Here is a 17,228-nt window from a genome sequence, read left to right on the forward strand (position 1 = left end):
ATTGTTAATATTCGCAGATATATTTTCCTAACAAACATGTTCAGAACCGCTTGAGCAAAACAATGTACTTATAGCTTTAATACATTATTTTTTCACTGAAGGAATGAATGCATTGAAAACATTTGTTGCCAACCGTTTCCCCGCCGAGTTAGAATTTCTTAGATTTCCCCGACAGCTGTTTTGCTGTCATCATTTGATGATATGTGTCAGCGGTTAAGTCTTAATCAGGCAAGTTTGACATACTATTGGTATAAAATCCTTTCTCAAGCGAGTTTCCCATTTAAGTCATTTTCGCGAGCACACGTGCGTTTTAATTATAATTTACAGAATATTCGTTCACTAGAAATCGATAAAAGCTACTGAATCACGCGACGTCTCGAATTATAATCAAAATCCAAACTTTCTGAATTTCAAACATTAAGGGAAAGTCCCCCAACCCGCGAAGAAGCAGGAACTAAGTTTTTTATGTATTTCAATCGATAATAAAACTTATCATTGCCAAGACCACAACAAATACGATCAAAGACACTGACAGTAGAGGAGCTGTCCGTAATGATGAGAGTTCGTTCTTTACTCTTATTATTTTTAGCACATTGACACTTGGAGGTGTATAAATTGAAACAAAGATAACTATCCATCATTCCCGCTCTTCGTTTGACAACAAGGGTTTGTTGTTGTTTTTGTCAATAACTGTCTGTGACGTAAACATTATCCATTTCCCTATTCAATGTGTACATTACAGATACCGTTCGTAGTATCGAGTTACGCACGTTTAATTTTACAAACATGCCCTTATATCTCGAATTGGCCAACATACCCGTGTCTGTCCTGGATAAGACAAAGTTCAGTGTCGTTTAGCGGACACCATGTGATGCTGACAGACACCCAGACAAAATGAGCCCCCAACCAACCGATATTCCCGCATCTACAGCTGATCTACTTGGAACTAAAGGGTTCAACAGGTTCTTTAGGCTAATTGTTAGAAAGTTGATTACAAATTCATATCAATCACTTTCCAATAAAAATACTTTTATTAACATAATTCTATACATCTAATTTAATGTATGCCATAAGAATAGACCAATCATAATTTTGTAAGTTGTAGATTTTTATTTTCATCTTTTTATATTACGGAAACCTTTCTTGTAAATCCCATCCTATCTGATTTTTCATCAGCGTATTTCAGTTGAAATAAATGTTCTCGGAACAACATCTAAACAATATATCTGAATTGCAAAAAACAATTAAACCACATGTAACATGTTTTTTTTTTCTTTTTTCATATTGAGTAAGGAACAAGTGTCTATGACACATGGTGTTGTGTTGTCCCCCATGTGCTTTTATTTCTTTTTGGGCCAGCTGTTCTGTTTTCCTCCCTTTCCATCTTGTTTATAGCTGTGACTTTTCTGTGATCTGGCAAATGATTGATTGGATCTACCAACCTTCAAAAGATTTTGATTACCTTAAATAATAATAATTTATACCAGTAATAATGAATCATTTTTCAGTTAAAACAAATCAGAATTCCCTACATTATCATTAATTACAATAACGAAAAGAAGAAATATCTTGATAATATAAATTAAGAGATAAAAAGCTTACAATAATGTGAGTTTTCAAACATGAATTTTTAAATATATCAGAACATTTAAATTTGAATACAGATATATTTGCCCTAAAACAACAGGAACAATGCATCCCAACAACTGACATCAAAATATCATTAGTATCTGCAATCTGCTTTAATATCAGAACTGGCAAGATATCAGAACAACTACATGAATGTCTGACAACTTATTAGATATCATAACAATTACCAGTGATAAATATCATATCAGAGCAATTTATCAAATATCAGAACAAATGATCTGATATCAGAACAATTTATCAAATATCAGAACAAATGATCTGATATCAGAACAATTTATCAAATATCAGAACAAATGATCTGATATCAGAACAATTTATTAAAATCAGAAAAATTGATTGTTATCAGAAGAATTTATCAAAATAAGAATAACTGATTTGATAGCAGAACAATTTATCAAATATCAGAACAACTGATATGATATTAGTTTTTCTTCTATATGAGAACAACTGATGGGAAATCAATTTGTCAAATATCAGAACAACTGGCAGAAAATTAGAACAATTTGTCAAATATCAGAACGACTGGCAGAAAATCAGAACAATTTGTCAAATATCAGAACAACTGGCAAAAAATTAGAACAATATGTCAAATATCAGAGCAACTGATTTGATTTAAAAAGAACTTTTAAAAATAGATATCAGAAAAAGACTGACTTGATTGTTTTGATATCAGAACACTTGATATAGAACCAAATCAAAACACAGATATCAGAACAGTTATTAGAACAAACACAGATATCAGAACAGTTATTAGAACAACAAACACAAATATCAGAACAGTTAATAGAACAACAAACACAGATATCAGAACAGTTAATAGAACAACAAACACAGATATCAGAACAGTTATTAGAACAACAAACACAGATATCAGAACAGTTATTAGAACAACAAACACAGATATCAGAACAGTTATTAGAACAACAAACACAGATATCAGAACAGTTATTAGAACAACAAACACAGATATCAGAACAGTTAATAGAACAACAAACACAGATATCAGAACAGTTATTAGAACAACAAACATAAGAATGTATCACACTTAATAAACATTGTAAAGCTTCCTACCTTTTGGTTTCCCTTGCCTTTTAATGAAGCATAAGGATTGAACACATCGTGTTTCTTCTTCTTACTGTCACCACCTATAAATAACTATCTTTTTAGTAGAAGAATTGTAGGAGAGACAGTAAGACAACATTAACATTAAAAAGATTGAATTAAGTGATATCGTACTCAGTCTGCCAAACAAATTTGATGGCCCTCACTTACATCATTAAGTACAAGAACTTAGAATGTTCTATTTCAAAAAACATATTCACAAATGCACTACCTCAGTATCAATGCAATTTGTACAATATGAAGTCCTGACCCCAGGATCATGAAGCAATCTTAAGACTTAAGTCAAAATTTGTAAACTGTCATATTGTCTTGTGAGTAAATACACTGATAAAATGAAATGCTTTTAAAATGTGTCTCTTTATAATATTGATAATTACAAATTTTAAACATAACTTTATGGCAAATTGGAATTTCATAAATGACTGAAATTTAGACTTAACTCTAAAAATGCTTCATGATCCCAAGTCCTGATATACTGATACAGAATAACACTTACCCAAGAAAATATTTTTGTCTGCCTGACTGTAGTCGAAGGCGGCGAACTCGGCATCTTGCTGCTTCTCTCTCTTCTCTTTCTTCTTCTTCTTTTTCTGGGGTTTGTCGTCGTCTGTGATGCGTAAATTGACCACACCCTCGTTCTGATGTTCCTTCTGGCGTTGTTGTGCATTTATCTACATTTATATAACGGCATATTTATTGCTAATTATTCACCTTGCAATTCCCTCCCTAATAAATTTTCAATTTTCCCTTATCTTAATAGTGCACTTAATTCCCAATATTATAATTCTTTTAATCAATAGTGCCATAAAAATGGAAATGTCTTGTTCTAGATTTTCTATTTAACTTTGTACTGTACTTGGCAGAGGGGGTATATACCAGGCTTTGCCTGTTTCCCAATTTTATTGAACTATGAATAAAATACGTTCAAATTAAAAATACCTCACTAACAAGTTAAGGTGGTATGGGACACTTCCATGTTGTGACATATTGTTTATTGAAATAAACAATAAAATGAAATGTAATTATATAAGTAGTTTCTTTTTTCAATTTTGTCACCTAGCAGCGTAGCGCAGTTGGTTAGAGGGTTTACAATGAATCTGTAAGTCATGAGTTTGAATCCCTCTTGGTGTTTAACCTATATTTGGTTAAATATTGTAAACTTTGAAATCCTTAACCGGTAAAGTATTTCAATTGTAATGTACTTTAATCATCATTAGTATCGACAGATGTCCCATACCACCTTAAGAAGAATTTTTTGCAATAAATAGTCCATTCATTTTGGTGCCTTTACATGCTACAACAGAGTGGGATGTGTTGAATTTATACTCTGACACAGAGACACGCCCACTTCTTACCTCTCGGACCGACAGGTCTGGCTTCTCTGGGGTGGGGTCAGGCTTCAGTTTCTTTGGGAGAGGACCTTAAAACAAAAGAAAATGATAATTGATCCCCAAACCTTCTACAGATACATATACAGTCAAACATCATTATCTCAAACAAGATGGGAATGTTTCAAAACTTCAATATATCCGAGTATTCGAGACATTGAGGGTAAAATACTTCAAAAATAAGTGGCTGGGACTTACAAATCAATTCGACATATCGAAGTTCAACTGTATATTGGTTTTACAAGGAAGAGTGTTACCGTATTTGATAAACACATTGAATGCTCAAAACTGATATTTATTAAACAAACATTTTACAACATGACAGACCATGTTTATGTAAATACTTATCAGCTGTACCTTTGGGAGGAGTAGGTGACCGCTTCCTCTTCACAGTATGTTTCTTCAGAGTCCAACTTCCCAGACTTTGTGCCTGGAAGAACAGTACATATAATCATGTGTCTTTTGACTTCCCAAAACAAATCTACAAAACACAAAAGTCAAGATCCTGTCTATAGAGAACAATATGTTTGACATTACCTCAGATTCTGCACTGGGAGCACCTGCATCAGGCAGAAACTGTAAAACAAAATCAAACAAAGTCAGTACACAGGTATCAAGAGAAAACAAAAGGCCCATGGGCCACATCGCTCACCTGAGGAACAATGGGTATGATAAAATCAGCTTAATGGAGTCATAATACAAACTATCTGGACAATGTACAATAATACATGTAGATCCTGTATAAATAAAATCCATTTTTCCCCTGGATATTCTTATGTTAATAATCATTAGTCCCTTTTCTAACAGGATGATTTTATAGTCATATCAAATGTTGAGTATTGCAGTTCTCAAAAAGATCCTGAACAATAGTTTATATATGGGATATAAACCTACATAAAACTCTGAACCTTCTTGTGAGGCCAAAGAATTGTCCTGGGGCCAAAGTCTTAACAATTATAAAGAATCGTCTGGCTGATTAGTTTCAGAGAAGAAGATTTTAAAAGATTTACCCTATATATTCCTTTGTTAAACTTTGACCCCCATTCTGGCCCCACCCTACCCCTGGGGATCATGATTTTCACAACTTTGAATCTACACTACCTGAGGATGCTTTCACACAAGTTTCAGCTTTGCTGGCTGATTAGTTTCTGAGAAAAAGATTTTTAAAGATTTACTCTATACATTCCTGATAAACTTTGACCCCCCATTGTGGCCCAAACCTACCCCCGGGGGTCATGATTTTCACAACTTTGAATCTACACTACCTGAGGATGCTTTCACACAAGTTTCAGCTTTGCTGGCTGATTAGTTTCTGAGAAAAAGATTTTTAAAGATTTACTCTATACATTCCTGATAAACTTTGACCCCCCCATTGTGGCCCAAACCTACCCCCGGGGGTCATGATTTTCACAACTTTGAATCTACACTACCTGAGGATGCTTTCACACAAGTTTCAGCTTTGCTGGCTGATTAGTTTCTGAGAAAAAGATTTTTAAAGATTTACTCTATACATTCCTGATAAACTTTGACCCCCCATTGTGGCCCAAACCTACCCCCGGGGGTCATGATTTTCACAACTTTGAATCTACACTACCTGAGGATGCTTTCACACAAGTTTCAGCTTTGCTGGCTGATTAGTTTCTGAGAAAAAGATTTTTAAAGATTTACTCTATATATTCCTATGTAAAATTTCAACCCCACCATTGTAGCCCCACCCTACCCCCGGGGTCATGATTTTCACAACTTTGTATCTACACTACCTGAGGATGCTTTCACACAAGTTTCGGCTTTGCTGGCTGATTAGTTTCTGAGAAGAAGATTTTTAAAGATTTACTCTATACATTCATGTTAAACTTCGACCCCCCATTGTGGCCCCACCCTACCCCCAGGGTTATGATTTTCACAACTTTGAATTTACACTACCTGAGGATGCTTCCACACAAGTTTCAGCTTTGCTGGCTGATTAGTTTCTGAGGAGAAGATTTTTAAAGATTTACTCTATACATTCATATGTTAAACTTCGACCCCCCATTGTGGCCCCTCCCTACCAGCGGGGGTCAAGATTTTCACAACTTTGAATTTACACTACCTGATGATACTTTCATACAAGTTTCAGCTTTGCTGGCTGATTAGTTTCTGAGAAGAAGATTTTTAAAGATTTACTCTATATATTCCTATGTAAAACTACGACCACCCATTGTGGCCCCACCCTACCCCTGGGGGTCATGATTTTCACAACTTTGTATCTAAACTATCTGAGGATGCTTTCACACAAGTTTCAGCTTTGCTGGCTGATTAGTCTCTGAGAAGAAGATTTTTAAAGATTTACTATATATATTCCTATGTTAAACTTCGACCCCCCATTGTGGCCCAAACCTACCCCCGGGGGTCATCATTTTCACAACTTTGAATCTACACTATCTGAGGATGCTTCCATACAAGTTTCAGCTTTCCTGGTCTCATGGTTCATGAGAAGAAGATTTTTGAAAATTTCTCAAAAATTTTCATAAATTCCTAATTATCTCCCTTTGCAAAAAGGCGTGATCCTTAATTTTCACAACTTTGAATCCCCTTAGACTAAGAATGCTTTGTGCCAAGTTTGGTTGAAATTGGCCCATTGGTTCTTGAGAAGATGTTGAAAATGTGAAAACTTTACAGACAGATGGATGGACAGACAGACAACAGACAAAATGTGATCAGAATAGCTCACTTGAGCTTTCAGCTCAGGTGAGCTAAAAATCACACAGAGGCAGTCAAACAAAACAAAACAAAAGTTCTGCAGAGGGCGGTCTTTGTTAGGACAAGTTCTACCTACCATGGTGTATGGACTCAGGAAGGAAGAGGCTAGGGCCGCCGCCATTCTCTGTCCTTTACTGGCTGCTCTTTTGTCTCTCTGTAACACAACATGAAAGATAAGTGTGGTACAAACAAGTTCTTGTAAAGTACCTTAGTTGTGGAAATATCAGAGCAAAAAGGAAAGTTTTCACTTGAGCAATCACACATGAACAGATTACCCTACATATATGTAATTTTTTCAAGCATGTAAATGTTGCAGAATAAAAATACCTGCTTTTATACATATGTGTTTACCATGGATTAACTAAATTACTATTCAATACCAACTTAAAGATACATCTATGATTTGTCTATATGGAATCTTCCTATCAATTTAACAGGAAACAATAACTGGTACTCAATTGAAGTTTGATACTGACAAAAAATGATGCTAATTGTACATGTGGTGCTCTGGTCAAAATAAGAAACAAGTGAATTGCCAATCCTTTTACTGAGGGAATTTGTTATACTACAGACCTGTAGAGTGTTACAAAGTTCTACAAAGCCTATGTAAGAAAATGATACAAAAATACCAACCTTGTCTCCAAAGGCTGTCAGAAGAGGTTTGGCCTTCACCCTCACAATGAGGCCTGAGTTATTGGTACCATACAACATTGAAGATTTAGTCACCATGGATACATCTAAAAAAAAAATGAGAGCATAAATCTTCTAAAAATCTCTTGAAGTTACAAGTGCTGAAAGAGATTTTGCAAATTTACAGCTACCAGTATATATTGAGTGAGAGAGAGAGAGAGAGAAAGAGAGAGAATACCTGGTATTGTAGGCAGATCCTGACTATCTGTAATGTGACTTGAGTCATGAGGACAGTTCAATAAATGAGCAGGGTCATATCTAGGGTGCTGGTATACACTGGGTTTCTTTTCTTGAGGCAAGGAGACCTAAAAAATGTATTAAAAATATCATTATTTTTAGACATTTTGTTTTGATATCAAACCTAAAAATGCTTTTGAGGAACTTCATGGTATTGTCTCCATTTAGGTGCAAACCTTCAGAAGGGGTGCTTCCCGGGCTTCCTGGATAAAGCTGTGTATCTCGGGTAGGAACTGCCTGACTAGAGGAGGGATGGGGTTACAGCACGCAAAGATACCCTGCTGCTCCCGAGGCAGGATGTCAGCTATCTGGAGAAGCATGTGGTTAGGTAACACATACCTGTCAATAGAAATACCAAGTGGTTAGATCAGGCCATCCTAAAAAAATGTTTGTTTGGAATTACCACCTTGAGGTTTCTAGACCCAGGAGGGAGGGAGGAAATTTTTTCTATTTTTCAAACTTCAAGTTTTACTAATCAAAAATTTGTTGAAAAAAAAAAAAAAATCTATATAAAAAAAGTTCCCTTCCCTGTGCAACAGCCCTCTGTAAGTAGCCTTACATTGTGCACACACCCTGCAATAGTCCTAACATTGTGCCACCTCCATCTATACATGACCTACCCTGTGATGCAGCCCCAGGGTTTTGATTGACATGTACATTCTTTTGTCCTTGACCTTAACCTGTGCTACACATGTTTACCCTTGATCACAGCCCATGATCCACTTTTCTCCTTGATCTTACCCTATGCTCCCTCCTTTCACCCTTGGCCTTACCATGTGTTATATGTACATCCTCTCTCCCTTAGCTTTATCATATGCTATATGTACAGTGTACATTCTTTCATCCTTGGCCTTACCATGTGCTATATGTACATTCTTTCACCCTTGGCCTTACCATGTGCTATATGTACATTCTTTCACCCTTGGCCTTACCATGTGCTATATGTACATTCTTTCACCCTTGGTCTTACCATGTGTTATATGTACATTCTTTCACCCTTGGTCTTACCATGTGCTATATGTACATTCTTTCACCCTTGGCCTTACCATGTGTTATATGTACATTCTTTCACCCTTGGCCTTACCATGTGTTATATGTACATTCTTTCACCCTTGGCCTTACCATGTGTTATATGTACATTCTTTCATCCTTGGCCTTACCATGTGCTACTTTCCTTAATCCTTCGACCTTATACTGAGCTACATCCCTTTTTTTTATCTTACCCTGTGCTTTCATCCTCCTGTCTGGCCAGTTTGTCTCTCCATTGATACAACTTCTGTAGAGCCTGCAGCTGTCGAGAGTTGAACACCTTCTTACTCTTCCTGTACAACTCAAGGTATGAGTCTTCCTTAAACACCTGCTTCTTGTACACCTGTATGTAAAATGATTTTCAAACATTGACCTTCTTTATGATAATATAGTATACATAGTTTGTCAGAGTTAAGAGAATATTTTTACCCATCTGACAAATGAAATTTAAAGTAGTTCGATAATTGCAATACATTACAATACCAATTTTTTAATGTTGGTTTGTTTTTTCAAAGTGTTACAGCTATGCTCTATGTTGCAATATCAAGAATAAGAATATTAGAACAGGAATGTATTCAACATATTTTGTTTCAATTTTCATTTTGAAATTGTGCCATGACAAAAAAAAACAGATTGATCATTTGAACTTATTTACTCAAAATGCAGACCAAACACTGTACCTTTGCACAAATTTCTGTGCTTCTCTGAAGAACAGACAACAGGAGATTTTTCTGGTCGTTTCCACGGGCCAGCAGTTCCTGTTTCATCCTTTGGTAAATGTAAGTCAGGTAGTGGGTGTCTTCCCGTGCGTACTTCATCAGCTCAGCAGGGAGGGGCCTGAAACAGAAACACTCATTGTAAAATATTACATATGCTCAACCATTGAACCTCAGTGCTATCTTGATATCAAGGTATAAACATCACAGCACAAGATTTAACAACATAAAGTAAAACACATTTTAATACAGGAAATCAACAGAAACACTATATACATTATATACATGTATGAAAATTTTATTATCATTCTCAGAGTAGGGAGAATGAAACTGCTTTCATGAGCTTCATGAGAATCTAACAACTAAACATACAACTATTATATTTGACATAGAAAGTGTTGATCCCTCTAACAGTGCCTGCGCCCCTGTGTGGTGTGTACCTTATTCTCCAATCAGCCAGCTGGTACTGTTTGTCTGTAATGATGTCACAATAGTGCTCCATCAGATGAGCCAATGAGAAGCGAGAGTGATTTAGAACTCGGGCCGCCTGTCCAGTGTCAAACATGTTCACCACATAGAGTCCAAGATCTCTCTGTAGCCAATCAATGTCGCTGTCTGCTCCATGAAAAACCTGACACAAACAAGGGCATTCAAGTGTCAAAATTACATACAGCTTAGAGACAATATCTACACAAACTAGCTAGCGGTAGCCTAAATGCCAGGCATGTTTCTAGGATCACTATTTGTTACTTGTATCTGTTGATCAGAAAGCTTGATAATTTCTTATAATTATATGATAGTTTTTACAAGAGTTTCAATTCATCTATCAATCTATAAAATTACAAATTAACCAGGATTAGTGACCTTCATAGTTCATAATGAGTCTGAGAATGTGAAATGTCATTTTCTGTGTTGAAAGTCACTTTGACAGCTCAAGGTTACTCTGACTTGTCAAGAGTTTCATCAATAAATAGTCTTACCTTCACCACTGCAGGATGAGTGAAGATCTCGTTCAAGGGAGATAAGTCATTCCTCAGAGCAAGTGTGTCGATCAGGAAGTCATCGGTTGCTGTGGAGATCTGCATCAGGCAGGTAATCCCTTGAAAGGATCTGTAGGAATGGTGCTAAAATTCAAAACAATCTGTAGGAATGGTGCTAAAATTCAAAACCTTATTCAAAGTAGAGAGAGACCAAATGTAATGTTCTCGACAATGTAAGACTGACATGCTCGGCAGCACATTGATATCAACACAAAGTAATAAATTTCACCCTATGTCTCTGTTCATGAGCTTTTATGTAATATATGAATGTCAAGTTCTTAAATAAAAAAAATCAAGAGACATGCTCACCTCTAGATCCACGGCCACTATGTGTTCTTTCCTAAGTTTGTCAATAACTGAGCTCAGTTCTATTACTGTGGAAACAAAGGTCAAAGGTGTGTCCTCCACTAAACGAGGTTTCTGTAAAAAAGGAAAAAAAGTCTTACTGCCATAGAACTAAATTTTTGAAGAAATAAAACAAAACCTGCAGAAGATTCTTTTAGTAACAGTAACATTACTGCACAATCTGCTAATACTTGTAAATCTGGAACACATTTGAACACTTAAAAGTGATTTTACTTGTACAGGAATGTATAATGAACACATTCTAAAACTTACAAGTGGTTCAGCTTAAACCTGTGAATCTTGAACAATCATAGATTGCAAGTGGTTCAGCTTAAACCTGTGTATCTTGAACAATCATAACTTACAAGTGGTTCAGCTTAAACCTGTGTATATTGAACAATAATAACTTACAAGTGGTTCATCTAATATCATCCATGAATATAGTCTATAACTTACCAAAGGTTCTGTGTCCTGCAGCTGTCGATCTGTTGGTTTCAGAACACTCAGTTCATACTTGTAGGGATGTGGATAGCTGTAAAAGGATAATGGTCACCTCAATATCAGTATAACATGTGACACATGTACATATATGCCAACTATCCCGATTTTTGTTGGATTCTCACGATTTTACGTCGTCAAATAAACAAATCCCGATCGGGATTGCCAAAATACCCCGAAATCACGATTCTCAAAAAATCCAACCCGTTTTACGACAATAAGTCCCGATTTCCATCCAAAATTTTAAATTCCGCCCTGCTTGTCTACGCTAACTAATCAAAAAGCGGGATTATGACCGCCATTGCTGTTTACCTGTATCACGTGTGTGTATGTCAGGATGTGTGAATTGGTGTAATTACCTACACGCTGATGTATTTGTAGCAAAGAAACAGCATAGGTTATGGCTTGACATCTTGTTAAAATGTACATGTACTGTAAAAGTATGTTAATCACAAAGAGAGATAACCGTATTTCTGTTCTCCATGTTTAAAATGTGAATGAAAAAGTATCACATTTAAACTTTTTAAGCAATTGAACAAAAGTCATAAGTCTTAAGGTGGTATGGGACATCTGTCGATATAAATGTGGATTAAAGTTCGTTATAATTAAAATACTTTCACCAGTTTAGAATTTTCAAATTTACAATATTTAACAAAAAATAGGTTTTAAAAATATTTGGGGAGGTAAAAGTTGTAAAACCCCCAGTGGGATTTGAATTCATGACTTACAGAATTGTAATAAACCCTCTAACCTACTGCACTACGCTGTTAGGTGACTATATTGGGATAAAATTACTTATATAATTACACTTGGTTTTGTTGTTTATTTTGATAAACAATATGTCACAACATAGAAGTGTCCCATACCACCTTAATCTAAATACTATAAATATAAACTTACACAAAATCAGGATCCTCTAACATGTTTACATCGTCTGGAAGTTTTAGACTTTCTAAAATAAAAGAAAATTTTATGCAACTCACAGGGACTGTGTACATTCATTATTACTAAAACCGATTTGGTTTGACTTTTCCGATCGCGTCGCGTTCAACTTTTTCAGCTACGTCATACATAAACAATACCCGCACCTTAACCACAGTTTTTTTATTGGTGGATTCAGCTTACCGCTGATTGGCTGCTGGTTAACTAAGACTAAATTATGCACGGACAGAACAACAACATATCAGAGAATGAAAAATTCACATGGGTACTCGTGACTGTCGAAATTGGGCTATTTTTCGAAAGTGTACACTTGTGATAAAACAATACATACGGTACATAACATATATAGCTGTAGCTCTGTGTATAAATTTTGGGTTAGAAAATATAAAGCTACAGTGCATACAATACTTACATGTACAAAAAAACTTTACGGCAATTTGCTGCGTATAAAAATAACACTATTTTTTAAAAATATTTACATCATACCATACCACATTTTGTGCAAATAATCCATTTAAATAATTCTTCATTTAGTTTACTACTTTTAATAATTGTAGCTTTACCCGCCCCAAACTTTCTCCTATTAAACAACCTTTAACCGTACTCGGAAAGCGGATCAAGAACTGTATTTTTTATGTATGTAAACAAACCAGTGTTCATGTATGGAGCGGGTGATCGGGGGTTCAGAGACAGGTAAAATAAAGAAATCTGCAGTAAATGGTTTGTGGATATTTTAGTATATATATTTACACCGAAAGTGATAGGGCAACAGAAGAGAAACGAATCGGACATTTGCCTAATGAAGACGCACATGTACAAACCTCCTTGCACTCTCCACTTCCGTCTCGTTCTTTCACACCATCGTTCAATACTTTTATTGACTGTCGATTGTCGATCGAAAGGTGTAGAAATCGAGGAATTCATACCTATCACTTTGACTGGCAAGTTAGTAGGTAATACATGTGCATTATACATTTACGGTATTTACATGAAATGAACGCTTAGCACATGCAACTTTTAAATATTATATTTTTTATAACGCCGTTCTCTGGACCGTAGCTTGAGGCTATGGTTTAACGCCCGTTTACACAGAGAGAGAGAGAGAGAGAAAAAGAGAGGGAGAGAGAGAGTTTAGCACAGAATTTAAACATACGGGATAGTCGATTTTGAATGACTAATATTGGGGGGAAATAAACTGTTCTGAGAAATCCTTCAGCTCTGGCATTGCATAAGCGTATACTGATAACTCGGCCTAAAAATAGGAGTTAACCAATCATATAGTTTTCACACCGGCGGCGTGTATAATTTATGCATGACGTAGCTGACAGAAATGATCGTGACGCTATAGGAAAAGTCAAACCAAATCGGTTTTGATAATATATAAGTATTACCTAATAACCTAAAGCAAGAAGCTATAACTTAAAGAATATTCTCTACAAAATGTGTGTATAATACTGCACATTGTAAAAAGAATATTGCTAAAAAATTAGATATTTGGTACATGTACTATAATTAATTAAATAGCTCAGATTAAAGTGAAAGTACATGTAAAATGGCAATGAAACCACAACACATACATATTTATATATCCTGAATAGATTATGGCAAGACTGTTTTCAAAACTTGGTAATGAAGCAATAACCTTTGTGACTAAAATAGATGCATTGTTATAAAATAGGAAGAATGTTGACCATTAAATCTGTTAGATTTTGGTTCGTATAAATCAAGAAGTTATTGACGTGCATGTATTGAATCTTAAATCTAAATGTTCTAAGCGGTCATATTTTTTATATTCCTTTTTCATGAAAATTAAAAAATTTTCAAATTGTTTACATGTAAAAACTCTTATCATTTAAGGCCCTCCTACTTCCAAACACTGACAACATACATGTAAGTGATTCAAACATCACCTTTCATTGACTCAAGGGCATTCAGAAACATTACCTTCCAATGACTTGAGAGCGTTCAGTTTCTCTATGTTTTTGGGTTATACAAAACATTGACTTCCAGTGCCCTGAGGGTATTCAGTAACACAATCTTCCAGTGACTTGAGGAGGTTCAGTAATATTACCTTCCAGTGACTTGAGGGCGTTCGGTTTCTCTGTAATTCTGGGAACAAATGGTCTGTTCTCGTTGTCTATCTTGTCCCGGAACTTCACCTGTGGCCTCTGGATATTTCTGGCGGTGAGCAACTTGTATTCTGATATACTAGGGGACCCTGAACTCTGAAATTACATATAGGAATATTACATATAAAAGACCAGGGTTGCTCTTAAATCTTACCCACATTTTATTCGTTGAAATAAAAATTCAAATTGTTGTTTGTTGTTGTTGTTGTAAATATATACTGTAGGTTAATTTGATGGATATTAAAAAAGGCTTGAAAATTGATTTTGAAAATAAAGTCACAACAAAGTTTGTCTCACACATCAGCTAACACTGTCATTCCATAAAATTCATATACTAGCTCTGTTACCTTCTTATTCCAGCTGGCTGTCGAGGTTAATTTTGCTTTTGGTGTTGCCGTGGCAATGATTAAATTTTCCTCTTTTTTCTTAAGCCCTGCTGATTCATCTAGGAATGATCCCTGCACAAATTTTAACAATAAATATCAACATTCTTTTGTGCTTTCAAAATTCAAAATTAAATGTGTGCATTTATATTTTCCAATTCTACAAGAAATATTTCAATCAATGAAATGTCAATCAAAAGCAACATTACAGCATGATCATCTAATATGAGTCAAAAATTAATAGATCTATTTCCTAGAATATAAAGTGAAAAATTTCTTTTAACATTCTATTCTTTATCTTAAAACATAATATAATATAATTAGCGGCTTATTAAATCAGTACTTAACCTATACCTTCAAACTTTAATTGCAAATTACCAAACCTTCATTGAAAAGATTGCCTTTACAGAAGTTTATTTTTTTCTTTTGATATCTTTGCTTTGGTCTCATTTCATAGTTTTATTAAATCACATTGGAAATACAGAGTATTCTTCAATGGTAAAAAATAAGACATAAATCTAACAGTACTTTAGTCTTTTTACATACAACTAACTGAAGTATGTGAGTTTTCTTACTTACCACTTTCTCCAGAATATGGTCATTGGCATCCATTAATACATCAAATTTATCATCAAGGTCCGTAGCCTCTGATGATGACGTCATGTTTCCTTTCACATTGTGGTATCGCAAAACATTTTGGATGCTGTTTAGTAAAAAGTAATATCATTACCTCTACTGAATTCACTGATAATGATGATTGCCATTTCATTGAAGAAATGGCTTTCTAAATAGCGCTTTATTTACATACAATGGTGTACTCATTTGGATTTCACCAGGTGTTGTGTCCATTTTTAAAAGTATTAATACTAGATAGATTAGTAACAGCACTTATTTACGTACCCTTTATAGGTGTGAGCAATAACTAAGTCAATAAATGGACCAACTTTCTGCGTAGAAAGAAACTGTATACAAATTCAGTATGTGTTTTTTTTTCAAGGTTTTGGATCCTATTAATGTTCTCTACGATAACATTTTCAATTATCCTTATAACGTAGAATAAAACTGAAGAATCATTTAAATCTGTGTGTGTGTGTGTGGGGGGGGGGGGGGGGGTTATAGATTTTCAATAGCTTAAAGTTTTCTGAGAAGTTTGAATTACTATATCTGGAACTACTTACATATTAAGGACCCGTTTGCCCTCAATATCAAGAATGTCCCTGACTCCCTGGAAACTTGAATAGTAATCATAATCATCCCCAGCAGCTGGTAGATTATTGGAAACACGAGTTGCTTGAACCACCGACTTGAGTGCTTGCTAAAATTATTAGATTCAATATATTTATTTTTAAATCTATCTTATGTAAATAAACTTCTTGACAGTTCCTTCTGATACAAAATATATCCGCTACATTTTAGCTTTAGAATTCATTAATTATATATCAATGTCGTTCGTATATTATAGATGTAATTATGCATTTTACAGAAAAAATATCTGAGGAAATTCGAAAGAACACCCCACGTGTTTATTTACTGAATGATTAATGTCGACTTCTTATATTACTTTTAACAACTTAATCTTGTTTGGTATACTTTCAACCTACCTGTGTAAACGCATTAACATCCTGAAATCCAGCGATGGGCTCGCTTTTTTCATCATTTTCGTTATTTGCTGACATTTTTCCTCAAACTTTAATCCACGGACTCGAGATTTTCATAAAGACTGTCAAACCCGATCATCTTAATTTTTTTTAATTTTTTTTTTTGTTAATGGCGCCGTCAATTTCTCTGGCGATGTATCAAGCTTAACACGTTACATTTTATTCTTTTTATAGCTGAAATTTAAAAAAAATGTACAAATACTGTATAATTTATACAAAAGACGCTATAACGTTTATGGATTTTTCTTCTTTTTTTTTTTACTTTACTGTGCCTGGGGTATCATCGAGTAACTGAGCCAATCGGTCTATTTTTGAATCATGAAAGAGACAACCGGAAAATTAACTTTCAAAAAAGTTTAGGAAAGTGGTTTCTTAAATGTATCTATATAGTATATAATGTTAACCAATTTCAGGCGTGTATTAGAGATGCGCACAGTTATTGGTAGCTTGTCATGTTTACATGTACATGTAGTTGATAAAAAGATGTCTGAATATGATTCAGTTATGATATACTGGGGGGGGGGGGGGACCCTGAACTCTGAAATTACATATATGAATATAACATTTAGAAGACGGCAAGATTAACATGCACAAATTTATGTGAAGGTATAAAAACCAAGAGGATAGACTAGTACTAGAATTGAAAATGGTAATACTATTAG

General features: G+C 34.8%; 1 protein-coding gene across 1 annotated transcript; it reads right to left on the reverse strand.

The window, feature by feature from the left end:
- Positions 1-1,176: 1,176 nt before the first annotated feature.
- On the reverse strand, positions 1,177-16,668 carry LOC105330593 (exosome complex component 10). The gene is made up of 22 exons (XM_066068061.1): positions 16,510-16,668; positions 16,087-16,223; positions 15,488-15,611; positions 14,873-14,983; positions 14,468-14,621; positions 12,355-12,406; positions 11,413-11,488; positions 10,921-11,031; positions 10,552-10,695; positions 10,012-10,202; positions 9,536-9,692; positions 9,050-9,198; positions 8,003-8,165; positions 7,768-7,894; positions 7,533-7,636; positions 6,976-7,053; positions 4,698-4,736; positions 4,518-4,590; positions 4,128-4,192; positions 3,269-3,443; positions 2,722-2,795; positions 1,177-1,442 (listed from the first exon to the last, which is right to left on the reverse strand). The coding sequence occupies exons 1-22, from the start codon at positions 16,582-16,584 to the stop codon at positions 1,341-1,343; spliced, it is 2,481 nt and encodes an 826-aa protein (XP_065924133.1). The 5' UTR covers positions 16,585-16,668; the 3' UTR covers positions 1,177-1,340.
- Positions 16,669-17,228: the final 560 nt, after the last annotated feature.

The sequence above is a fragment of the Magallana gigas genome, chromosome 8, assembly GCF_963853765.1.
Source record: "Magallana gigas chromosome 8, xbMagGiga1.1, whole genome shotgun sequence".
Lineage (NCBI taxonomy): Eukaryota > Metazoa > Mollusca > Bivalvia > Ostreida > Ostreidae > Magallana > Magallana gigas.